General features: G+C 36.1%; 1 protein-coding gene across 1 annotated transcript in view; it reads right to left on the reverse strand.

Moving 5' to 3' along the window:
* ERO1A (endoplasmic reticulum oxidoreductase 1 alpha) overlaps nt 1-25,883 on the reverse strand; it is a 46,879-nt gene continuing 20,996 nt past the window's right edge. Inside the window, exons 5-16 of the mRNA XM_059373211.1 lie at nt 24,639-24,715; nt 24,469-24,542; nt 19,755-19,875; nt 17,289-17,335; nt 15,077-15,088; nt 11,305-11,331; nt 11,086-11,178; nt 9,836-10,082; nt 8,899-8,968; nt 3,264-3,350; nt 3,042-3,175; nt 1-1,249 (exon numbers count right to left, since the gene is read on the reverse strand). Of these exons, the coding sequence (XP_059229194.1) occupies nt 1,189-1,249; nt 3,042-3,175; nt 3,264-3,350; nt 8,899-8,968; nt 9,836-10,082; nt 11,086-11,178; nt 11,305-11,331; nt 15,077-15,088; nt 17,289-17,335; nt 19,755-19,875; nt 24,469-24,542; nt 24,639-24,715 (1,050 nt within the window). The 3' untranslated portion in view covers nt 1-1,188. The remainder of the gene's footprint in view (nt 1,250-3,041; nt 3,176-3,263; nt 3,351-8,898; nt 8,969-9,835; nt 10,083-11,085; nt 11,179-11,304; nt 11,332-15,076; nt 15,089-17,288; nt 17,336-19,754; nt 19,876-24,468; nt 24,543-24,638; nt 24,716-25,883) is intronic.

A 25,883-nucleotide genomic window follows, 5' to 3' on the forward strand; every position in this document is an offset into this window, starting at 1 on the left:
GACAACAAACTCAAAAAGAACTTTATTTACACTGGCACTCAAAATGATTCCTTATTTTAAGGCTTACAGTATTATAGTTCCACTTTCTTTTTTTCTTCAGAAAAAATCATTTAAAAAGAATTATCCAGTATTACACACTGAAAATATTTAAGGTTCAAAGGGCATGATGCCTGGAACTGACTTCCAAATGACTTGGGAAAAAAATAGTATACATGTGTATAAACAGAGAGCATGAAAGATAAAGCACAAGTGAACAATTAGTTAATCTGGGTAAAGAGTTCTTTTGTACTACCTTGGAAACTTTTCTGTAAATTTGAAATTCTATAAAAATAAAAAGCTTCTCCCAAATTTTATTCAGCATTAGGTAAAGTATTATGAGAATAAATATATAAATCTATTCAACTTTTCACAATGTGTAGAAATCCCCTAAGTCTTTGAGTTGTCATTGTATCTTTCTACACACTAAAAAAAGCCAATCTAAATTGCAATATAATTCTCATACTTTTTTACTTCATACTTCATATCAATGTACTTCTGGGTTGCCAGATAAAACACAGGGCTCCCAGTTAAATTTGAATTTTAAACAAGAAATTATTTTTGGTTTAAGTATGTCTTAAACATTGCATGTAACACACTTATATAAAAAAATTATTGTTTATCTGAAATTCAAATTTAACTGAGCATTCTGTATTTTTATTTACTAAATCTGGTAACCATAAATGTACTGAAAGCTCTTAAGTTGTTAATTATGGATATTCATGAGCTTCCTTAGCATTTTCCTATTAAACGCTCTAACACTCTGACCACAGTTTTATTTATATTACATCTTCTCACACAAAACTGAGAGACTTATAACATTTACTTAGTTTTAACATATATGAATTTGAAAATCCTGATTATATTCAGTATTAAACTTTAAAATTTATACCACATCATCAAAGTGTTACTTTTACTCACAATACTATTATACATAAACGTTACTTTTACTCACAATACTATTATACATAAACTTAACGCAATTAAAAAAAATTATTTACTCAAAACAATATAATTATCCTTTTACAAAAGCAGCTTTATATAAAATGTTTGGCTTAAGAATGTCATTACTCTTATGCCTTTGAATGAAATTCTACTCTTTGGCCTTCAAAGTCCAGAAACAGGCAGGTTTCAACTTGTTTTCTGTTTTCTTTAATGAATATTTTGTAACAAATTCCTGAAGTTTTCTAATTCTTTCACACTTGTGGAAATTCTGTAACCAAAAAAAAATTTCACTCAGAAGGTATTTTACATACTTTTTCTCTGTTATTCAACACTGCATTTTTAGAGCACAGAAAAATTTTCAAGTAATTTATTTCAATAAATTTAAAAATGTATAAACCATTTAGTCAATTTTGATGTACCGGAGTTCTTAATCTGACATGGTAAAACCAAGATAATATTGCCTTGAAGTTCGTTATTTTTAAGTATTCAAAACTTAGTATTAAAAGTTTTAAAATACACAATTAGAAAGTATATAAATATTGAAATACTTGGGCAATTTTTATTCTTTTTTTCTTTTTTTTAGTAGGTTCCACACCCAGTGTGGAGCCCAACATGGGGCTTGAGCTCATGAACCTAGGATCAGGATCTGAGCTGAAATCAAGAGTCGGACACTTAACCAACTGAGCCACCCAGGTGCCCCAAAATACTTAGGTATTTAAAGTATTCCTAAGTATATTCACACGTGTAGTATTTAAAGTGCATAAATATAAATTACATAAGCATTAAAATATGTATTTTAAATATGCATAAGTTGGAGTGCGTGGGTGGCTCAGTCAGTTAAGCATCTGACTCTTGATTTCAGCTCAGGTCTTGATGTCAGGGACGTGAGACAGAGACCTGCATAGGGTTCCCGCTCAGCATGGAGTCTTCTTGAGATTCTGTCTCCCTCTTCCTCTGCCTCTCCCCCCTGCACACACATGCTCTCTCACTCTAAAATATACAAATAAAATCTTTAAATATGTGTAAGTATACAAAAATATTGAAAACTAATCAATGTTCCACAGTTAGTAAATATACAAAGAATCAAAGCTTTTGGACTATAAAAAGTGAAAACAGGGGGCACCTGGGTGGCTCAGTGGGTTAAAGTCTCTGCCTTCAGTTCAGGACATGATCCCAGGGGCCTGGGATTGAGCCCCACATCAGGCTCTCTGCTCCTCAGGGAGCCTACTTCCTCTCTCTCTCTGCCTGCCTCTCTGCCTACTTGTGATCTCTCTCTGTCAAATAAATAAATAAAATCTTAAACAACAACAACAAAAAGTGAGAACAGTAAATGTGTAACCAAACTGTTTTCACTACTTACTATAAAAAGTTTGTTCATTATTTTAAGTGTATTTTAGTTCTGCTTTCTGCCATGAAAAAAGTAGCTGAGTTCTCAATGAACCATATCTATTAAGTTTTTGTGTACGAATAATTCTGAAGGTCAATTGTTTCAAACCCAAAAGAGTAAATCATAATTTTTTTAAAGTGAAGAAATGTAGTCCTTAGAAAATATCAGTTTGTATAAATCTCTGCATTCTTTACATATGATGGGCCAAAAAGAAAGGCATCTATACCTACATTTCGTAATGTTAAGTTCCTTATTTCAAGCTTATCTTCCAATCGTTTTCATGAAAATTATTTTTAAAGCATTATTAATCTTTTTACATGATGATGAATTTGCAGATCAATTTTATACGTATGCATATATTAAACAACATGATTCCTCCAGGACCTTCAAAAAATATTTGGGCAGCACAAAAACTACTTTCTAATAATTAGAAAAAAATGTACAAATTCAGTAAGATGAATACTGAAGTCCAATCCGTAATTAATCATAATTATAAAAATCAATAGAGAAAAGGAAAGAATATCACCTGATGATTGTGCATGTGTATATACTTGAAGTATTTCATAAGATTACAGAATTCGGTAGTAAAATAATTTCACTAAAAAGGATTATTACTTACCCTGTTTTAGACTTACTTGGCTAACAGAAACAATTTCACTACTTTCAAACTCACCTTCCAAATGCATTAAATAATGATACTATTTCTTGTCGGGTTAGATGGAATTCATAGCTGGGCCCACTTTCTGGCATATTTGCTATCAGTTTCTCAGAAAACAAAATCTTCAGAGCAGTACCCAAACCCTGAATCTGTAAGAGAAATAGTAAAGAAAGAAAAGTCAGAAACTTCTTTGCACAGAGAATAAATGAAAAATAAGACTGAACCAGATTTGCTTACCTGAAGCTTTCCCCATAGTCGACATTTAAAACAACCAACACAATCCATGATTCTTGAAATATTTCTAAAATGCAGTCGAAAGTCCTCCTAAAAACAATTTAACGAGATTTTTATTAAGATGTAGCATCTAGTCAAACACTAGGTATTTTCTGAGTGCCTTCTATGTGCCTAGCACTGTGCCAGAGGTCCCTGCGGGCACCAAAGACAATGAAGAGAATTAAAATCCACGTTCGCTGAGCACCTCCTGCATGCCAGAATCTACATATACAATTACATCTTCAGCGCAAATCCAAAAGTAGATTTATTATAATCTATACCTAATGAATTAAAAACACAAGGCTCAGAGAGCTTAGGCTGCCCAAATTCCCACATGGAGTAAATAGCAAACTTAGACCCCAAGCCTGCCTGACTCAGAAACTAAACTATCTGCAAACACACACCATCTGAGCTGAAGTGTTCTGTTTTTTTCTGATTGCTTTTGTTGCTGCTGTTTTTGTTTTACGTGATTATTAATTACATGTGAATATCAGAGGAAGGGGGACAGGGGTTCAGTGGCATCATTTACCAAAAAAGGAAAAAAAGAAAAAAGAGAAAGAAGGAGAGAGAGGGTGGAAGAGAGGGAGGGAGGAATTTCAAAATATGGCCTCTATTAACGTCCGGCTTTAATCCCAGTATTAATTAGGTAAAACAATCAGATATTTTACTATTATTAATACTATTTTATTATATCTTTTATTTTAAAATATACTTATAATTAATGTTATCATATATAAATATACAGAATACAGTGAACATCCATGTACATTTTAACAATCTTGAGAAAGAAACCATTACAAGTACCATGAAGCCCTCTATGTACCCCTCAAGAGTCCTATACCCTACCCTCTATAATTATTCTGAATTTGGTGTTTATCATTCCTTTTTTTTATACTTTTAATACATATGTATACTAAGGTCCTATGTTGTTTGTAATTGGACAAAATGAATCCAATTCATCCAAAAGTAGTATATGTTCTTAAGGGATAAGTAAAAAAGGGACCAAAAGGACAGACCCTTCTTTTACTCCAATGAAAATTAACTGATCCACCAAGTGACTCCCTCTGTCCTTGACTTGCATTGGAATCTCTTAAAATACTTACAGTATTTTAAGCATACATTCATCCACTTGAGAGAGAGCATACTAGTAGGAGTGGGGGAAGGAACAGAGTAGCGGGGGGAAAGAAACTTAAACAGACTGTGCTGAGAGTGGAGCCCCAAGCAGGGCTCCAACCCATGACCTTGAGATCATGACCTGAGCCAAAACCAACAGCCAAAAGTCCGACATCTGAATGAATCACCCAGGTGCCCCTTGACATAGATTTCTGATTGAAAATCCACTGTATTAATCAGCCTACAATTTGAGGACCATGTAGTGTTTCTCTCTCTCTCTCTTTTTTTAGTGATAAACCACATACCAGGCTCAACCAGAAGAGAACAGAACCAAAGATCTAAAAATAGGAATAAATCAGCAAAGACTGGTACCCACTATTCAAAGTAGACCTCAATTCATCTTAGGGACAGTTCTTCCCCAGATGCTTTATTCAGCTCGAGACTCTGAAAGAGCTGTATTATATAAAAGATTTTTAATGGATCCCAGATCTTGCATCTTTATTCATACAAATATTGTATTAATTTAATGTAATGCTCGTATTATTAATATTATTAACAAATGTTAACAATATTCTACATCTTGTGTTTCTGTGCTTTTGGACTGAGTTCAGTAGGAGGTCATTTGAACTTTTTTCCAAAGATTTTTAAATTTTTATTTATTTATTTGACAGAGAGAGAGATCACAAGTAGGCAGAGAGGCAGGCAGGGAGAGAGGGAGAAGCAGGCTCCCTGCTGAGCAGAGAGTCTGATGCAGCGCTCGATCCTAGGGTGCTGGGACCATGACCTGAGCTGAAAGCAGAGGCTTAACCCACTGAGCCATCCAGGCACCCTGGTAATTTGAACTTTAAACCAACTTTTAAAAAACATTTACCCAGTGATACTACTGTAAGTAAATTTTGGTAATTTAAGGCTTTCTTTAAACTTGTGTTTCGACCTTAAAAAAAAAATCACACTTTTAACAATAATAACAGCATAGTAAAATTACTCAAAGTCAATGTTCCTGTCCTATGAGGTGCTGACCTCTGAAGGACTTAATAGTTATTATATAGGCCTAAACAATTCCTATGTGGACAAGCACTGCATGCAGACAGGATAAATAAGTCACAGGTATGCACTATAAATTTCCAAATGAATATAAATATTATGATCAATAAAACACAACTTTTATTTAAAAAGTGTTACTAAGGGGTGCCTGGGTGGCTCAGTCAGGTAATCATCTGCCTTCAGCTGAGGTCATGATCCCAGGGTCCTTGGATCAAGTCTCACAACAGGCTCCCTGTTCAGCCCGGGGCCTACTTCCCCCCTCTCTCTGCCTGCTGCTTCCCCAGCTTGTGAGCACTCTCTCTCTCTCTCTCTCTCAATCTCTCTCAAATAAATAAAATCTTTAAAAAAAAAAAAAAAGTTTCTAAATGTATAGTGGCCTTTTGGCAATTACATTTTCACAATCAATAGATACTAAAAATACTGCTATCATGGGGAGAGGCTTTCAAAGTTTTTGACTTTAGAGACTCTCATACTTGTAAAGGTTGGAAGCTTCTGTTCTAAAAGACCATGCTTGGGGCGCCTGGGTGGCTCAGTGGATTAAGCCGCTGCCTTCGGCTCAGGTCATGATCTCAGGGTCCTGGGATCGAGTTCCATATCGGGCTCTCTGCTCAGCAGGGAGCCTGCTTCCTCTCTCTCTGCCTGCCTCTCTGCCTACTTGTGATCTCTGTCTGTCAAATAAATAAATAAAATCTTTTAAAAAATAAATAAAATAAAAGACCATGCTTGTTTTTGTAGACATTGTCTAAATTCAGTATGTGGTTATGTTTGTTAATTCAAACACTTGAACATGACAGCTCTTGAAGAAATCTCTGTCTGGCATACACAGAGAGTAAGCATGGTTGCTTATGATAGCCAAAATAACACTGCAAAATTAAAACCAAGTACAAATGCATAAGTTAACTTAATATGCAGAACCCAATTAATAAGCTGGAATTTTACTAAATCAGAACAGGAGAAAACATCTGTGACCTCCCCAGATATCAATGTCCAATAATCTAAATATATCCCAAAGTTATTTCAGATTAGAAATATTTAAGATCCTTAAAATAACCAGAACCTAACTCACTTATACATTCTCCTTGTTTAGGATACAGCTTTTAGGTCAACACTTAAAAGTACTGTCAGTGGGTAGAACAATCGAACATGCTATGGTTATCTACTGTAATTTACGTCCAGTGAAACCAACTAACCAGAAAACAGTTCTCACCCGATTCTTAAATGTTTCAGAAGCCTTCAAATGGACCCTACTCTATCTTGAACACTGGACTATTCTTTCATACTGTCTTCTATTTTTTTTTTAACTTTATTTATTTATTTGACAGTGATCACAAGTAGGCAGAGAAGCATGAAGAGAGAGAGTGGGGGAAGCAGGCTCCCTGCTGAGCAGAGAGCCCAATGCAGGCTCCATCCCAGGACTCTAGGATCATGATCTGAGCAGAAGGCAGAGGCTTTAACCCACTGAGCCACCCAGGTGCCCCATATCATCTTCTATTTCTAACCATCCATGGATAGAGTATAATGCAGACAAGATGAGATTTTTAGGGGCACCTGGGTGGCTCAGTGGGTTAAAGCCTCTGCCTTTGGCTCAGGTCATGATCCCAGGGTCTTGGGATCAAGCCCTGCATCAGGTTCTCTGCTCAGAGCCTGCTTTCCTTCCTCTCTCTCTGCCTGCCTAATAGTGATCTCTGTCTGTCAAATAAATAAATAAAATCTTTAAAAAAAAAAAGATGAGATTTTTAAATGAACTTATAATATACCTGAAACTAATATAACAATCTATGCTAGTTATAAAAAAATAAAACTCAGGGCACCTGGCTGGCTCAGTCAGAAGAGTGTGTGACTCTTGATCTCAGGGTCATGAGTTTGAGCCCCACCTTGGGTGCAGTGATTACTTAAAATAAATAAAAATAAAATTTAAAAATATTTTTAAATAAATAAAACTCATGTTACTGTTTAAATCCATGATGTTCACCATAAAACTACTTTTTCTTAGGAAAGTAAATCTCTGATATTAACAAGTTTTACTTCTTTATTATAAAAGAATTCAGAAAAATTATCTGCTAAACTCCATAGAACATCAAATCTGAGTGTTTCTGAGTTTTGATAAAATTAAAACATCATGAGCAATATTTCTAATCGGCACAATATAAAAAGAGTTGATGCCAAAACACTTTCCAATAAACCAGCAAGTGTACTAAAAATAAGGAAGAAAGTGAAACTAGTAGACAAAAAAAAGTCTTATTACAGTATCTTCCCCCTCACTTCCAAGTTCCTGGAAGCTGCCTGGCAGGTTATATAAGCATGAAGTATGTATTTCTAGCAAGAATGCTTTCTGTAGGAGGTAGATGGGAGATCAAAAATAACTATTATTTAACAGCAAAAGAATCAGTGCAAGAAGTAGTGTTTGCAAACTGAATAAAATCAGGTTCTTTCCTTATAGAAAGAAACAAGGAATACAAAACAGAGGCATATTGTCTTACCCTGAAGAAATCAGTTCAAGCCCAGTGCTCCGGAGAGCGACCTGCCTTTATTTACCTTAGCTTTGTAACAGAGAATGGTAATACAATTTTACTTGAGTCTCCAAACAGAGTAGAAATCTACTGAAGTTAGGAGCTGTCCCTTCCTTTAATGACAGGAATCATATTTTGCACATAGTGAGTGATTAATAAGTCTTCCTAGCAATATTTTATATCTGTAGGATTTTGATGCCAATATACACCAAGATGGTCTTATATGAGCTTATACCTCTAGGTAAGAGATTAATCTCTCTATTTTGTAGGGCATCATGTTTTCTCTTCTTCTGGCCTCCCTAAATACCTTTCATTCCCAATAAATAAGATGAGTAACAAACCCTGGGTCCTGTCCCCCTAAATGGCTTTACTCTATCCAAAGCCATTTTCAGAATTCTCCTCAGCGAAAGACAAATACTGCCATTCAGGCTCTGGATCCCTTTCCTTTAATGTATAACTTCTATTTGTGATGAGACCATTGATATGAAAGCCATCTGTAAAGTGTGCAGTGACACACTTTGTTACTTTGAACACAACACAAACTAGATCTTAAGTTGGCCTGCCTTAGGACTTCCTTTTTTAGAGGAAAAGAATGATTATGACTCTGGCTTTTGTTGTAATTTCCTAATACAGAATAAGATTTATTGTTAACTATAAAAACATGGGCCTTATATTCACATCTGCATACGAGTTTGAATCTAAAACTTATGTTAAAATATGAAATAACTGGGGCACCTGGGTGGCCCAGTGGGTTAAAGCCTCTGCCTTCAGCTTAGGTCATGATTCCAGGGTCCTGGGATCAAGCCTTACATCAGGCTCTCTGCTCAGCAGGGAGCCTGCTTCCTTCTCTCTCTGCCTGCCTTTCTGCCTACTTGTGATCTATTTAAATAAATAAAATCTTTTTTAAAAAAAAGACAATGTGAAATAATTACCTTCAGTTTGTTTGCTTCTTTTTTATCCCCAGCAAAAAAGGAATTCTCATCAAAATGCAAAGGAAATGACCTACAGGTTAAAACAGAGAAGATTCATTTTCAGGTACTGTAAAGTATTAAAAATACCTCTAAGATAACATTTTGTTGGTTGGCAATGAATACTATAATAAAAAAGAGTAGAAAATTGAGTAAAATCAACACCCTGTTGCCCCAAAACAAAGTCTTAAACAACCACATAAAATAGTAGTACGTTCAACCACATATGAAAAGAATGCAGGTGGGCACCTGGGTGGCTCAGTCAGTTAAGTATCTGCCTTTGGCTCAGGTCATGATTCCAAGCTTCTGGGATGGAGTCCTGCATCGGCTCCTAATTCAGCAGAAAGCCTTCTTCTCCCTCTCCCTTTGCCCCTCCCCCGCTTGCTCTCTCTCACATGCTCTCTCTCTCTCAAATAAATAAACAAAATATTTTTTAAAAAGAAAGAAAGAAAAGAAAAGAATGCAGGTATCAAATACTACAAAATGACTCTCAAAACTAAAAATTTGTGCCACTTAGTACCTAAGTCAAAACAAAAACAAAACTCAATTCTAAAAGACCTATAGGCAAAATTAGCTTTTAATTATTTTTTTTAAATAATTTTCCTTTCTTGGGATGCCTGTGTGGCACAGTTGGTTAAGCATCTGACTTCAGTTGAGGCAATGATTTCAAGGTCCGGGGATCAAGTCCCATGTAGGGCTTTGTGTTCAGCCGGGAGTCTGCTTCTCTCTCTCCCTCTGCCCCTTCCTCCTGCTCATGCTCTCTCTCTCTCTCTCATATAAACAAATAAAATCTTTAAAAAAATTTTTTCCTTTCTCTAAACTGAATATTTAAGACCTGAACTTTGATACCACTTGTCACTCTTCTATTAACAAGATGTACAAATCAAAATATGTCATTTACTTGACTTCATGAAGTATTTCCAGAAGTAGCATTTTGTTTTCTGCATCGTGGACTTTATCTCCAGTGAAGAGTTGAAAATCTGGGCGCTCAAAGAATGGTACCACTTTAGATAAAGCCCTTAATTCTATTAAGTAGAGAAAATACAAGTTCTTAAGCCTTCTTGGACCCTCTCCTTCAGTCAAAATTCCATCAAATCGCTGCTGAAATTCGGTAACATTGTGTCCCCATTTCTTTTCCAACCAAGTTTCTGAGAAGAAAGAAGAATTAAATATTAAAATCTGAATTTTAAAATTAAGTTTCAGTTTACTTACATTGAGTTAGAGAAGTTAGTTTCATTATATATTTGAAAATACAGAACAATGAAAGCTGCTTTTCATAATATAGATTTTTATGGTCCTACGTTAATATTTTATCTTCTAGAACCCATCCTTAGAAGGAAAATAAATTCACTGTTTTACTGAGAAATATGATCTCACAGAAATCGAATTTCTGAATATCAACATATTTATAAAACCAAAATACACAAATTTAAAAATGACCGCCTGACATTATTGATAAGTCTGAAGCCATTTAAAATTCCAGAAGAAATAGGTTACTGATGAAACTCAACCATGGCCTTGTTTTGCAAAAGCATTTTTAAAGCATAAAGAACAGCAGAAAATACTTTTTACCCGTTAAACTCTAGGCCTTAAGTTGGCACACAAATAGAACAGTTTTAATACAATTAAAGTATCTACTGAATAACATACCATGCCATTAGGAGCTATTTTAACTCTCACAAACAAAACAGAATATTTCCAAAGCGATGTGCACAATTTTGAGCTGCTTCTTAAAAAAGGTAAACAGGAGAGCCTGGGTGGCTCAGTGGGTTAAAGCCTCCGCCTTTGGCTCAGATCATGATCCCAGGGTCCTGGAATCGAGCCCCACGTCAGGCTCTCTGCTCAGCAGGGAACCTGCTTCCTCCTCTCTCTCTCTCTCTCTCTCCCTGCCTCTCAGCCTACTTGTGATCTCTTGTTTGTCAAATAAATAAAATCTTAAAAAAAAAAAAAAAAGGTAAGCAGAGGTGAGATCATACTGAATATGTCCTTAAATTATCTACAGTTCCTACATTCCTGATTACTACCATTGAAGAATGATTTGTTACTGCCTAATATTCAATCATGTCAATTTTGTCTTGCTAAGGTAAATACCAAAAAATTTTAAGAATATCTGAAAATAAGTATGGTAAAATAAATGTGAATGTCACATACCTTGCAGAAGATATCGTGCACTCAAATGCACATTAATACTTGCATGCAGGCCAGATATAAGTCTGTAGAATGCTCTTTTTTCTACGCAGAGGCCTAAAAATAGTAATTTGGTAACAAATCTTATATGTGGAACTCATACCATTTTAAAACTAATTTCATATGTCTTTAAAGATGAAAAAAATGTTTAACATTAAAATTTGTTTAAAAGTTTCCAATTACCTTCTAGCCAACTGTAAAAAGTGTTCTCTGAAATTAAAAGAAAAAGAAGTCACAAAGTTGTAAAAATGCCAAAGTGTACGTTGTTCAATATATAACAGCAATTTGTGCCAAATGGTGATTTAAAAATGAACAAAAGTTCCAAATTTTATTTGCTATTTATCCAAAGGAAGGAGAGAAGTTCTTGGTGTGGATTCAATTTAGTACCATTCTCTTGGTCCGTCTCTAGAAGGCTTCAGCATTGCCTTAGGTAGCCCTAAGTCTACCTTAGGTAGCCCTAAATCTCGTAATTTTCCAGATAAAATGTTTCATAGGATGTCAGAACACACAATTTAAATAATAAATCAATGCAAGGAAAACTACTTAGCCTTGAAAACAGGTGATGCTATGAAAATTAAGAACTCATTGTATGCGGGTGCCTGGGTGGCTCAGTGGTTTAAGCGGCTGCCTTCGGCTCAGGTCATGATCCCAGAGTCCTGGGATCGAGTCCCACATCGGGTTCTCTGCTCAGCAGGGAGCCTGCTTCCTCCCCTCTCTCTCTGCCTGCCTCTCTGCCTACATGTAATCTCTCTGTCAAATAAATAAATAAATAATCTTTAAAAAAAAAAAAAAAAGAACTCATTGTATGCTTTTCTAAGCTTTTAAAAAATTATTTATTATTTATTTATTCATTTGACAGAGAGAGCACACACAAGCAGGGGGAGTGGAGAAATAGCAGGCAGAGGGAGAGGGAGAGGCAGGCTTCCCATCAAGCAGAGAGCCTGACATGGGGCTCAACCCCAAGACCTAGAGATCACGACCTGAGCCAAAGTCAACTGCTTAACTGAGTCAGCCAGGTGCCCCAAAAGGATAATATTCTACATAAAAAAAAACTCATAAGCTGAATAAAAATGCTAAAGTGCCCAGTTAAAGTGGGCAAATAATAGAGAATTCACAAAGGAAAAGCCACAAATGGTAAGAATATAAAAATTACTCCCTCTCACTAGTAATAAAAAATGCAAATTGCAACCATAGAGATAGCACTTTTACCAGTAAAAATAAAAATATGACAATACTTAATGCTGACAAGGGTCAGGTAAAATGAGCGGCACACTGACTGGAAAGGTTACAAAGTCACACATTCTCTCAGTGACAAAATGGAGTCAGGAGCCTAAAATGTCCATAACCTTTGATCCAGTAAACCCATTTCTAGAAGTCTAGACTGTTCCAGATAAAATTCACGTGTTGAAGATCTAAGCCCTCAGGGGATGGTATTTGGAGGTGGGGCCTTTGGAGGTGATTAGGTTTAGATGAGGTCAGGAGGGTAGGGTCCCATGATGGGATTAGTGTCTTCATAGGCCTGTGAAAGGACCAGAGCTCTTTCTCTGCCAGTGAAAGGCTGGCTATCTGCAAGCCAGGAAGAGAGCCCTTAGGAAGAATCAAATCTGCTGGCTGGTGCTTTGATTTACACTTCCCAGCCTCCAGAACGGTGAGAAAATGAAGTCATTTAAGCCACCCAGTCTATGGTATTTTGTTAGAGAGGCCTGACCCAAACATAGGCTAAGGAAGCATGCAGACATGGGGATAACAATATACACAACTACAAATATATCTAGTATAAACATACATGCATGTAAATAATCGTAATTATTAAAATGTTGGGATGTCTGAGTGGCTGTTGGTTAAGCATCTGCCTTGGGCTCAGATCATGATCCTAGAGTCCTGGGATTGAGTCCCACAACACGCCTGCTTCTCCCTCTGCCTGCACACACACTCTCTCTGACAAATAAATAAGATTAAAAAAAAAAATTATCACAATGTTAACGGAGAAGCATTATGAGGTAGTGACTGAGAACACAGACCTTGGAGCCAAACTGACTAATTTCAATTCCAACTGTGCTACTTATAAGTCATACGTGATTTAGCTGAGTTGCTAAACCTCTTTGGCACTCATTTTCCTTGTCTACAAAATGAAATAAAAGTAATACCTCCTGAGAATGTTGTAAGGATTAAATGAAATCATACTTGTAAACTGCTTGGAAGAGTACTGGCGTGTAGTCTTAGCCATTACCATTATCAATTATCTTGGTATTGTGGGATTCCAAGTGATTTGTCTCCTTATTAAAACCTTCAAAGTTGGGGAACCTGGTTGGTGGTTGGTTAAGCCTTTGACTCTTGGTCTCATCACAGGTCTGATCTCGGAGTCATGAGACTGAACAGTGTCAGGCTCCACATTCAGTGGGGAGTCTCCTCTTTAAGACACTTTCTCCCTATCCCTCTCCCTTTCTCCAGGCACGCACAAACTCTCTCTCTCAAATAAATAAATAAATCTTAAAAAAACAAAAACAAAAACAAAAGAACAACCTTCAGAGTTTTTTCTTGTTTTTTTTCAAGTTTGGGACCATGAATCAGGGGAAAAAGGAGTAAAGTCACCTGATATGTTAGCTGTCAGGGATAAGGCTTTCAATTTTGACCAAAATGAAAAATTATAAATATACTCATAAACAAGATGATTTCTCTAAAGATAGACTCCACAAGTTAACAACTGTTTCTCTGACAATAAGAGACAGGATGAGATCTTTATAAATAGTATTGAAAAACTGAAACAATATCTTCTAACATAGCTAGGAATACCCAAGGTAGAATAAAATCTCTCAAAACTAAAAACTGTAAGGAAGTGGGGGGAACCTTTGAAAATTATAGGATCATTAGTAACAGTAATAAAATGTAAGGCATCTTTGGAAGAATAATCTTCTACTAAAGAATTTCTGTTCCAACTAGTATAGTTCTGATCCAGTATTTTACTAAGCTGTTATTGTTTCTATAATATAAAGTATAATTTTAAGAAATCCAGTATTATCAGACATTGGTATTCTGTTATTTAGACAGAATAGAAAAGCAATTTGTTTTTTTAAAGATTTTAAAGATTTTACTTATTTGACAGACAGAGATCACAAGAAGGCAGAGAGGCAGGCAGAGAGAGGAGGAAGCAGGCTCCCTGCTGAGCAGAGAGCCTGATTCGGGGCTCAATCCCAGGGTCCTGGGAGCCAAAGTCAGAGACTTTAACCCACTGAGCCACCCAGGCATCCCACAAATGCAATTTGTAAACTAATGTTCAAGAAGAAACTAAAGTTCCTCTCCAAAGAGGAAAGGGGTACTTCACATTTTAGCAATTTCATCTGGCTGGACTAAAGCTAAGTACTGCTTTGTCTTTTCCTATGGTTAAACACATGGCCTTAAGAATAAGAAAAAACATTTCAGGGCACCCGGGTGACTCAGTCAGTGGAGCCTCTGCCTTTAGCTCAGGTCATGATTTCAGGGTCCTGGGATCATGTCGGGCTCAGTGGGGAGCTGCTTCTCCCCTCCTTCCCCACTGTGCTTGCTCTCACTCTCTGTGTCTCTCAAATAAATAAAGAAAAATCTTTTTAAAAAATCATTTCAGTTTCACTCAGAAAGCAAAAAGATTCTCACAAAGACAAAGTAAACCTAAGATACGTTAAAAATTTTAGCATTACAACTCAGAGTGGGTAATAACTACCTCCAAGAGCAAACACAGGTCTTGGAAGCCACAGAGCAACACTGTGACAATGCTTAAAGTTTCCTGTAAGGACCCAGCAGATCCTAGAGATCTGCTGCAGAATAAATGCCTGATCCCAGGCGCAGTCATCTTCCTGTGCTTTCACCTCCTGAATTTTAGATAAACAGGACTTCTTAGAAGTAGGAAGGACAGTCTCCCAAATAAACATCTGAATGTATCAGCAAATTCATATATATATGATAAAGAAATTATACTTACCTTCACTTTTCCCTGAAAAACAAAACAAAAGGTTGATTATTATAAAGTCCTTCCAGATGTCACTTTAAAATGCTATACTTCCATAAAAAATAAGACTTTGAATAACGGTTAGTTTTAGTCCATCAGTTCACCCACATAAGCAAAATCTGAGGCAATCACTCATGACACAACCCTATCTAGTGGCAAATAGGAACTATGCCTGATTCGCTTCAAGGGCATCATCTCCAAGAGCCTGGGTAAGGAGTGGCTTCAGCTCATACAGGATTTAATGCAGGCTGAAGGGAGAGAAAATTCTAATCTATCATCTGAGAGTACTCTCAAATACCTTAAGGATTTAACAGTTATTTGGTTGGCAGAGCCTTTTTTCACATTTATTTATTCTAAATCTGTAACACGGTTTCTGTTAAAAATTGTATTCTTGCTTTGAAACCTCTAGACTGACACTGTAAAATTTTACCTAATTCAGGAATATTTCGAAAGACTATTTGTGAAGATTTAAATTATGCACAGTTCAGCACAGTTTGTAAGCAGCTGCTCATTTACTCTTAAAAAAACTGTCTTCATTTTGCCCAAGCTTATTTAATGCCATCATTGTTTGATTATTAAAATAACATATGCTCACTGCAAATACATGTTTAAAAAAAAAAAAGAAGACAGACAAAATAAAAAATGTCATCTGAACTCCCTCTGCCCTAGATAAATACCATTTATGCTTTGGTAAATGTCCTTTTTCTTCGCATATAGACATTTAGATATTATATTAAGTATGTTTTTACAAAAATATACATACTATTTGATGCCTGTTTCTCTTCTTCAATGTGCTATTGGTCATTACTGACCTAAATGAATACAAATTTTCAGCAACATTTCTAGTGGTATATTTTACTCCATGAACATACTATGAATCATTTAACCAGTTCCTTAATGATAAATACTTAAATTGTTCCCATTTATCTTCATGATAAGTAAGGGTAGTTAATTAATCAGATCATAATATGAGTTCATACTGAGGATCACCCCTTACCTAGGAATTCGCACTCATCTGATATTAAATCAATATCTTCCGAAGGGTTACCATATGTGACTCAGATAAACCCAAACTCTTCTTTAAAGATGTTCTTTCATTTCTAATCTAAGAAAGCCTAGGCTGCCAACATTTAGGGAATGATGCAATCTCATTGCTTTCCAGGAGGAAATTTATGTTTATTGACTATATGAGATCAGCAGCTTCTCAAATAAATTTTAAAAATGAAAAACCCACACATTTGCTAAAAGCACACCAAAGATTTCATCAGTAAGCACATATTATGAGAACAGGGATATATATTTCCTAAGCAAAAAGTCTGAAATCATAGCACTGAAATGGTTTATTCAACAAACCATTCTGCCTATTACAGACTGAGCAGGGTTTCTGAGGTGCAATTTCACACCCCCTCTGCCTCTGTACCGCGCCTACAGCACAGTAAATGGAGGATAATCATTTGCTGAAGGAACAGTGATCTTCCCAACTGCAGACAAGACCATTAAATAAGGAAAGCAGTTTTCATCAATCACTCACTTAACAAACAACTCCATCTGTTATATGTCAGGCTCTCTATTAAGAGATGAAACCAATAAATACTCCCCAAATACTCAGAGTGCTAGGGTAGATCAATAGATGCATAATAGTAAAATAATGCCAGTGGAAAGGTGGTAAGAGATACAAAACCTGACGTAAGATCACTTGCACTGGGTTACTTCCAGTTAGGAGAGTCAAGGAAGATAGAAAAGGCAGCATTTGGGCAAGACCTTAAATGAAAAATCTTAATGAAATATAAAGACCTGTGATTTTGAAATCAGACTCCCAATATGTATAATCATTTCAGGGTTTGGTTTTTTTGGGGGTTTTTTTGGATAGTCATTTAACTAGAAAATGAATAAAAATAGTAACTAAACACACACATTACATAAAAAGGCACAGAAGAATAAACATTTAACCTACTCTCCACCCTATGATAATCTAATACCATGAACTTCATTACACAAATACTCCTTACTGAGGTATGAATATTTTAAACACCAACTTGTCTATAAGGGTAAGGCATAACTTCTATGGAAACAGGAATATATGACCTTAAATGCTCTTGCCAAAACCCTTATCTGGCCTTCCTCTTCCTTCTAACCAAAGTTCACTGGCTGATAAATAATATAACAGTGCAAATAAATAACTCACCTTGACCAGAAGCCAAAGGATTTAAAGGTCTTTTAATCGTCTGTGGCCTAGAAACAAAAGAATTAAACTGTAAAATATAATTATGTTACCTATCTTGTTATAATTATCTAAGTAAAAGTGAAATTATCTCAGAGAGCTGCTTAATGACTACATCCAAAATCAAACTGTTTTATTGAGCTTATAAAACATTTAGTGTTCTCAAATTGCTTTAAGGGAGGGTGGTTGTTATTTGTCTTAGCAATAGTTTCTAATCTTTTCCCATTGTAGCAGCCAGAAAGCCATTTCTTAATCACTTCCTCAAACAAAGGAAGACAATATCGAGTCAAGCTCTTCTCCTAGAGTCACTAAATATGTTATACTAAATATGTTATATATACATATATGCATGTACACATATGTGTGTTTGCATGTGGCACAAAGTGCACTCCTGACTGAAAGACAAACAAGAAATATAAACACCCAAATGAAGCACGAAAATAAAAAGGGAAAAAACACACTGGATAGATTATTTTCCACTTCGTAAATCTTAGGTTTGTCAACTGATCCTGTGGCCACCAAGTCTGTTGGGATTTCAGTAAAAGGCATTTTTTTAATATGAAAAAAGGAGTTAAAATGTCACTAAAGTAAAAAAAAAATTTTTTTTTAATGTCACTGAAGTGCCTTTAAATCTCGAACTAAATAATCATTAATAACATTACTAAAGTGTAGGGATTGCTTTGTCTGCAATTTAAATTTTACGAACTTGCACAACTTGAGACACTTTGAGAACAGAACATGTAAGCTGTATTTTACCATACTCAGTTTTGTGCCTCATATATTGTTTATATTTTAGAAATATTTATACTGGGAATCATGATATAAATTAGTTAAGAAATAACTATAATACAAATGTAAAATTTAACAAATGCTTCAGTTGAGTCTATTTTAGTTCACATTAAAAAAAAAAAAAAAAAAAGACCCTTTCGGGGCACCTGGCAGGCTCAGTCAGTAAAGCATACAACTCTTTATCTTGAGGTTGTAAGTTAGAGCCCCAAGTTGGGTCTGGAGATTACTTAAACATAAAATCTAAAGCAAAGCAAAAGAAAACAAAAACCTTAAAGTAAGTCAATTAAGGGGCGCCTGGGTGGCTCAGCTGTTAAGCGCCTGCTCTCGGCTCAGGTCATGATCCCAGGGTCCTAGTGTTGAGCCCCATGTCTGGCTTCCTGCTCAGCGGGGAGACTGCTTCTCCCTCTCCCACTCCCCGTTTGTGTTCTCTCTCTAGCTGTCTCTCTCTCTCTGTCAAATAAGTAAATAAAATCTTAAAAAAAAAAAAAAGTAAGCCAATTAAGTCAAACATTCTTAATAATAAACCAGGGAATTTAAATGAAATACATGGCAGAAATGAGTAAATAATGAAAATTATCCACTTTAAAACTGGAGAAGTTCTTCAAGTCAAAAAAAAGAAACTGGCATTTTTCTGGTATAAGCATAACTGCTTATCCCTTATATTTGACTTACGCAAAGTGAAATATATTACTACCGTATCTATGAACTCCATTTTCCCAGAACTCCCCCCATCTCTGAAACAGTATAATGCAAATGCACACACAAATTCCTTCCAAAAACCAATAAGCACATTGGTTAGAGGCCAGAGGCTTCCAAGAGGCATGTAAACTTGAAGCATGTCCCAGTCACACAGTGATCAAATTGGCTATTTCCATGGTAGCAGTAAAGAATACAAAGTGGGTTCTTCCACTTACTAGGCTTTTGACACTGGAAAAATCATTTAACCCTTCCAAGTCTCAAGTTTCTCCCCCTGTAAACAGTGACAACTACAACAGTGACAAGGGCTATTGCAGGGACTAAAAGAGAAAATGTACATACCACTTACTGTACATACTTAGCACAGGTCTGGCACACAGTGAGTGTTCAAGTGTTACTTATTGTAATTATTCTCTGAAATTAACCTAACTTAAACTTGAAAGCAGGTAAAATAACCGGAGCCTCAGAAAGATGAATACAGAGCACCAAAAAAAGATTTAGGGGTCACTTATTCTCTACTACTAAGTTTAGGATCCTGGGAAATGAAGTAAACCTGGCTGGCTCCCTGTTATTTCATCTGTAAAAGAGATTATATAATCCACTGAAAGAACATCTGTGAAATGTCTACAAGACTCCCATCAAAGTCCTATACTAGTCACTGTCTTTTATTTTTTTCTACGTCTTTTACTTTATTTTTTTAAAATAATTTTTTATTTATTTTTCTACGTTTGTGTCTTTTGAAGAAGAAAAAAATATTTGTTGAAACTCATGTCCATGTGTTTTCCCAGAGGAGAACTGGATTAATGAGTAAGAATGTTTCTATGTCCAAAACATCCTTTAGCAAAGTCAATGTGATTCGCAATTTAGAGTCATTATAATTTGTTGATTTGTTGATATATAAATAAAAATCACTCTGTGGACTTTCTAAATGAAAATGACACATACTTAAAGCAGTTTTCTTCATAGATGACATTCCAAATCTTCCAAGCATCCGGTCCCTTGTAACCCGTGTAGCGCTCGGGATTAAGGAGCAAATCTACATATTCAGCATCAGGAGACTGTATGTCTGTAAAATGAAATGTTTCATTCAATCTTTTTCTTCACTTACTTAAAAAACTAGTATAACAGACTATCCCACTGATTCTAAGGCACCACAAATGTAACAAGTGCATCCAGACTTTAAATACAATCTTTTACAAGAAAGAGGCGAGAAGGGGCGCCTCAGTGGCTCAGTGGATTAAAGCCTCTGCCTTCGGCTCAGGTCATGATCCCAGAGTCCTGGAATCCAGCCCCGCTTCGGGCTCTCTGCTTCCGCCCCCACCCTCCCTGCCTGACTCTCTGCAGACTTGTGATCTGTCAAATAAATAAATAAAATCTTTAAAAAAAAAAAAAGAAAAGAAAAGAAAGAAAGAAAGATGAGAAAAGAGGATGGCACAGCCACATTAAATGTACTCACTGGTTGCAAAAGCATCCTGCTTTTAAAAATGGTAAATAGGAATGTGTGACTTTTAGAATCAAAGAAACACAGTGATTTGATTCTCATAAGCTGTCCAGATGAAAAATATACTATGCATTTCCCTTTCCCTCCACCTTAACCGCAAGCAGTTCATCAGCAACCGGGGCAGATGAAGATGTATTACTACGACACACTGTTTATTACCAAAAACTTCCTTCTTACAAGACCACCGTCTAGATCCACCACAAAGCTGTCCCAAAGGTACAATCCTAAACATGCAAAAAGTTATAAGCAGGAATATACTTGCATCGGCATTATTTATAGAAGGGAAAATATGAAGCAACCTAAATGTTCAACAGACCAGCACATGGGGCTCTGGAAGCAGACTGCCTGGGTGAGAATCCAGGCCCTACGTCTTATTCCATGTGGAACCTGGGGCAAATTACATATGTTCTCAATGCACTGGTGCCATCATTTATAAAGTGGAACTAATACTCAGCGTTACCATGAGACTTAAGTAAATTTATATGTGTAGAGTGCTTGGAACCATGGTAAGAGTTCAATACATATTAGCTAGTGGTATTATGACATATCTTACATTTTATAATCAACAAAACTCTTAAGTACAAAGGCTGTCTAATAAAATGAAATAATAAGTATTCTAGAAAAGTCCATTACAGATACCAATGAAAACCATACAAAAATTGGTTGAGATGTTGGTTACTCATATGTCCTATAAATTTGTATAATGTATTTTATCTTTGAAACAAAAAAAATGGCCCCTTGTTTTCCAGTTGCTTCGGGAAATTATTTAATATATAGTAATATCTTACTCATTTGTAAAGCTTAACAACATGAACCAACAAAAATGAAGTGGGTGGGGCACCCAGGTGGCTCAGTGGGTTAAGCCTCTGCCTTCAGCTCAGGTAATGATCTCAGGGTTCTGGGATCGAGCCCCGCATCAGGCTCTCTAATCGGCAGGGAGCCTGCTTCCCCGCTCTCTCTGTGCCTGCCTCTCTGCCTACTTGTGATCACTCTCTGTCAAATAAATAAATAAAATCTTTATTAAAAAAATGAAGTAGGCAAAAATGGCCTCAAATCAACTAAAGCAGATGACAAAAATCTGAGCACACAGGTGCTTTTAAGAAAGTCCATTAGGCTCTCAAAAGTACCTACTTCTTATTAACACACTGACAAAACAAAAATAAAGCTAAGCATGGTTATTTTTATCCCAATTGACAATACACTAGAGACATAAATTAGGGGAAATTTGGCTTCTAGAAGTAGCACAGTGATAGCATCTAGAAATAACTGAGAGTCCATGCGGAAGTGGCAATTAAAGTAACTAGAGAAAGTAGAAACAAAACTTAAAAACAGGGGCACTTGGCTAGTTCAGTCAGTAAAGCATGTGACTTTTGATCTTCAGGTTGTTAATTTAAGCCCCAAGTTGGGTATAGAGATTACTTAAAAAAAAAAAAAAAAAAAACAAGAACAAAAAAACAAAACAAAAAAAAAGTAGAACAACTTGTATGGGATCCTCTGGTTCAGGAACAGATATTTCTGTTCAACTCAACTCAAGTATCGCCACAATATAGCAAATTATAATAAATTCATAAAAAATAGCCCTCACTTTTAAAACATATAAATAATGCTCAGCACCTAGTATTTTAAGACAGAAAACAAGTTACCAAGAAATAATTAAATTTTTAATATTCTGCCTAATTAGATATAAGTATTAGTTGACTCATAATTTTACTTATAACAAATACTTCATCTTGAATCAACTTTTTAATAAAAAATAATTGTTACTGGGGCACCTGGCTGGCTCAGTCAGTCAAGCAGCTGCCTTTGGCTCCGGTCACGATTCCAGACTGGGATGGAGCCTCACATCAGGCTCCCTGCTCATGCTCAATGAGGAGTCTGCTTCTCCCTTTCCCTCTGCTCCTTCTCACCACTCGTGCTCTCTCTCTCACTTGCTCTAAGTAAATAAATAAAAAGTTTTTAAAAATTGTTACTACAGTCGTATTTCGCCAGATGACAAAAGCTCAAATTTCTAATTAAAACTCACAAAATATCTTCTGTTTTCTACCTACCATTTACATACATTATATCTTCCTTATAAAGCTATCCTCTTTTTAAATATTCACCTTAACAGAAGAAACAAATATGAATGGACAAGTGATTCATGGAACAGATTCTCAGTCCTTGCTGCACAAATCTAAGCAGGTAGTCTCAAAAGTACACTTTCGTAAATGAAGTTAAAGTATTACTGTTCTTTCTCTAACACTGCAGGCCTTAAAAAAAAATGTGCTGCATGTTAAGAGTTTAATTTTATCTCATAGTAATATTCAGGCCAAAGAATCCTTGTGGAAAAGAGACTGTAAAGTTAAAGGGCTGGGAGAGCATTTCTTTTTTAAAGATTTTATTTATTTAACAGACACAGAGAGAGAGAGTGAGAGAGGGAACACAAGCAAGGAGAGTGGGAGAGGGAGAAGCAGGCTTCCTACTACCCAGGGAGCAGGATGCCGGGCTCAATCCTAGGACCCTGGGGTCATGACCTCAGCCAAAGGCAGATGCTTAAGGACTGAGCCACCCAGGCACCTCTTGGCGCATTTTATCCCCCTTCTTCGCTAGTCTAAAACTTGGTGTAAGTCCAAAACTCCCTAGCCAACATCACTGGGGCCTATGTTTTGGGAATTCAGAACTTTTCAGATTTTAGAAAGGTATTAGAGTGTATGCGACATATACTGAATAATTATCCCAGGAGGGACTGGGGCAGCAACTTATAAACAAAAACAAAAATAGTCCTGTAGTGAAACGTGTGAATATTCATACTAAATGAGTCTGTGCTAAACTCAGGGGGGAAATATTCATTTTTTCAGAGTTTTCAGATTTTGGAATTAGGAATAGAGGATTATAAGTATTATTTGCCAAGGCATAATCCTGCTATGTTAAGGAAAACATGTGTTTCTCTTTTTTTTCCCAAAATGAAACCACAAAGTTAAAAATAAGTACTTTCTCTCTGTCTTCCTCTTTTTGGAGAATTGCAGGAACTGTCTCTCACTTGTAATTAAAATTATCTGTATCATTCTTTTTGCTAATTTTTTTAAGATCATTAATCTGCTTCAAAAGAGCCATGAAGGATACCAAAACTCAGGTGGATTTGATTTGTTTAGCCAACTAAAACGCTAACAATTCAACTTGGAAAAAGGAAGAATTAGGAGAATCCATAAATCTGATTAAAGGGTTCTAATGCATCCTAGGGCTCCTGGATTTGAACAGTCCCAGAATTCTGGCTCAGCTTCCCATTGTCTCAGATGTAACTCATGGTTCATTCTTCTCTTTTCCAAAAGTAACACACACCATCATTAAGGAAAATATGTAATAACCCAAGGCCAGTACAACAGAAGCAAAGTTTTGCAATCTCAATCTATTTTGCAAAATGCCTGAGTATATTACAAAATCATATATATATATATATACACACACACACTCAGGAGGTAAATTTTTTCCAGAAACTGGCAGTTTGTTTTTCTTTAACTGCAGTAAAATGTATGTAACGTAAAACTTACCATATTAACCATGTTTACAAGTAGAATCCAGTGACATTAATTATATTTACAACATTGTGCAACTGTCACCACTAGCTGTTTCCAAACTTTTCTAGGACCTCAAACAGAAACTCTAACCATTAAACAATAATGCCCCATTCTCCCCTTCTCCTAACCTCTGGTTACTCTGTCTCTATCACCTTACTTATTCTAGATATTTTATGTAAATGGAATCACACAATATCTGCTCTTTTGTGTCTGGCTTATTTCATTTAGCATAGTATTTTCAAGGTTTATCCATATTGCAGCACATATCAAAACTTTGTTTATGGCTAAATAATATTCCATTGTGTGTATTTATTATACTCTGCTTTTCTATTCATTTGTTGATGGATATTTGGGTCATTTCTACCTTCTGGCCATTGTGAAAAATGCTGCCACAAATATGGGGATACAAGTATGTGTTATCCTGTCTTCAGTTTTTTTATTTGGTACATATTTAGGAGCTGATTGTTAGGTCATACGGTAATTGTCTTTAGCTTTTTGACGAACTGCCTAACTTAACAAACTGAGTTCTAAAAGCTATTTTAAACAACAAATTTAAAATTAAACCCAATTTTAAACAAAATGCACACTATGAAAACTGTTATACCATCAGCTTCACAGAAGTTGTCTGAGGAATCATCATGCTTGGTCCACTGAAGAACAGCCTTCTGTGTTTCCTCACTTCAAATAAAGAAAACAGGTACTGTTACCCTTTTCTTAAAGTTACCATTTCACGAGAAAAAAAAAAAACTACCAAAAAAAAGAAAAAAATCAAACCTCAGAGATTCATCCACCGCTCCAAGTCGTTCAGCTTGTTCACATTCTTCAATGAGGTTATTGGCTACCTCAGAATACTAAAAGGAAAAGGAGAATAAACAGATGTCCACTTATTGCATTTTAAAAGAATATCAAAATTATCTGAAGTTCCTTCATACCTAGCACAATTTCCTTGGCTTCAAAACTTAAAAAAAAATTAAGCCCTCACATCTACCCTGAAGCTTAAAAAACAAACAAACAAACATAAAAGGCTTTGCCCCTTGTTTTTGTCGGTGAACACATTTACTATATGGTCACAAAACAGAGAATGTAGTTCTGATAAGCCATTACCAAGCTGTTCGCTAAGAAAATCTCTAAGGTTTTAGGAACATTAGGCAAGGGATCATGAGGTAATGTCCCACTTTTTTTTTTTCTTTTTTCCTTAAAGTAGGCTCCATGCCCAGTGTGGAGCCCAACACAGGCTCTGAACTCATGATCCTGAGATCAAGGCCTGAGCAGAGATCAAGAGTCTGACACTTAACTGACTGAGCCATCCAGGCACCCTGGTGTCCCACTTTTTCAATGGCCTAATTGTAAGCATCAGTTTTCTCTTCCATAGATAAGTAGTTGGACCAGAAGATGTGTGTCTAGGTCAATCTCGTCTCCAAATGCCATCATTCTAAAAATGCCCTGGGGCACACCAAGTCTTACAAAAAGTATTCTGACATCTTTAGGTGCTTAAAATATATTCTTTAGGGCACCTGGGTGGCTCAGTGGGTTAAGACTCTGCTTTCTGCTCAGGTTGTGGTCTCAGGTTCCTGGGATTGAGCCCCGCATCTGGCTCTCTCTTGGCAGGGAGCCTGCTTCTCCTTCTTCCTCTGCCTGCCTCTCTGCCTACTTGTGATATCTCTCTCACTCTGTCAAATAAATAAATAAAATGGTTTAAAAAATAAACAACCACATTTCTTCTCAACATCTAAGCCTCACACATACACACACACACATTATTCTGATAGGCAGGTATTTGGCACAGAGGAAGTGAATGTAGATCATATGATTTCACACACACTGGCCATCACCACCACAGAGCTGAAAGGTAACACTGGAAACAAAAGGCACAGACTCAATCACTCAACAAATATTTACTGAGTGTCCTTTTTGTTAGACTGACCATACTAATAATGACTGTCTAGCCTATGACACTTCTGAGGATAAAAGGGAAGATATGATAACCGAAATGATACACTGTTTTGAAATACTTATTTA

This window comes from Mustela nigripes, chromosome 13, assembly GCF_022355385.1.
Source record: "Mustela nigripes isolate SB6536 chromosome 13, MUSNIG.SB6536, whole genome shotgun sequence".
NCBI lineage: Eukaryota > Metazoa > Chordata > Mammalia > Carnivora > Mustelidae > Mustela > Mustela nigripes.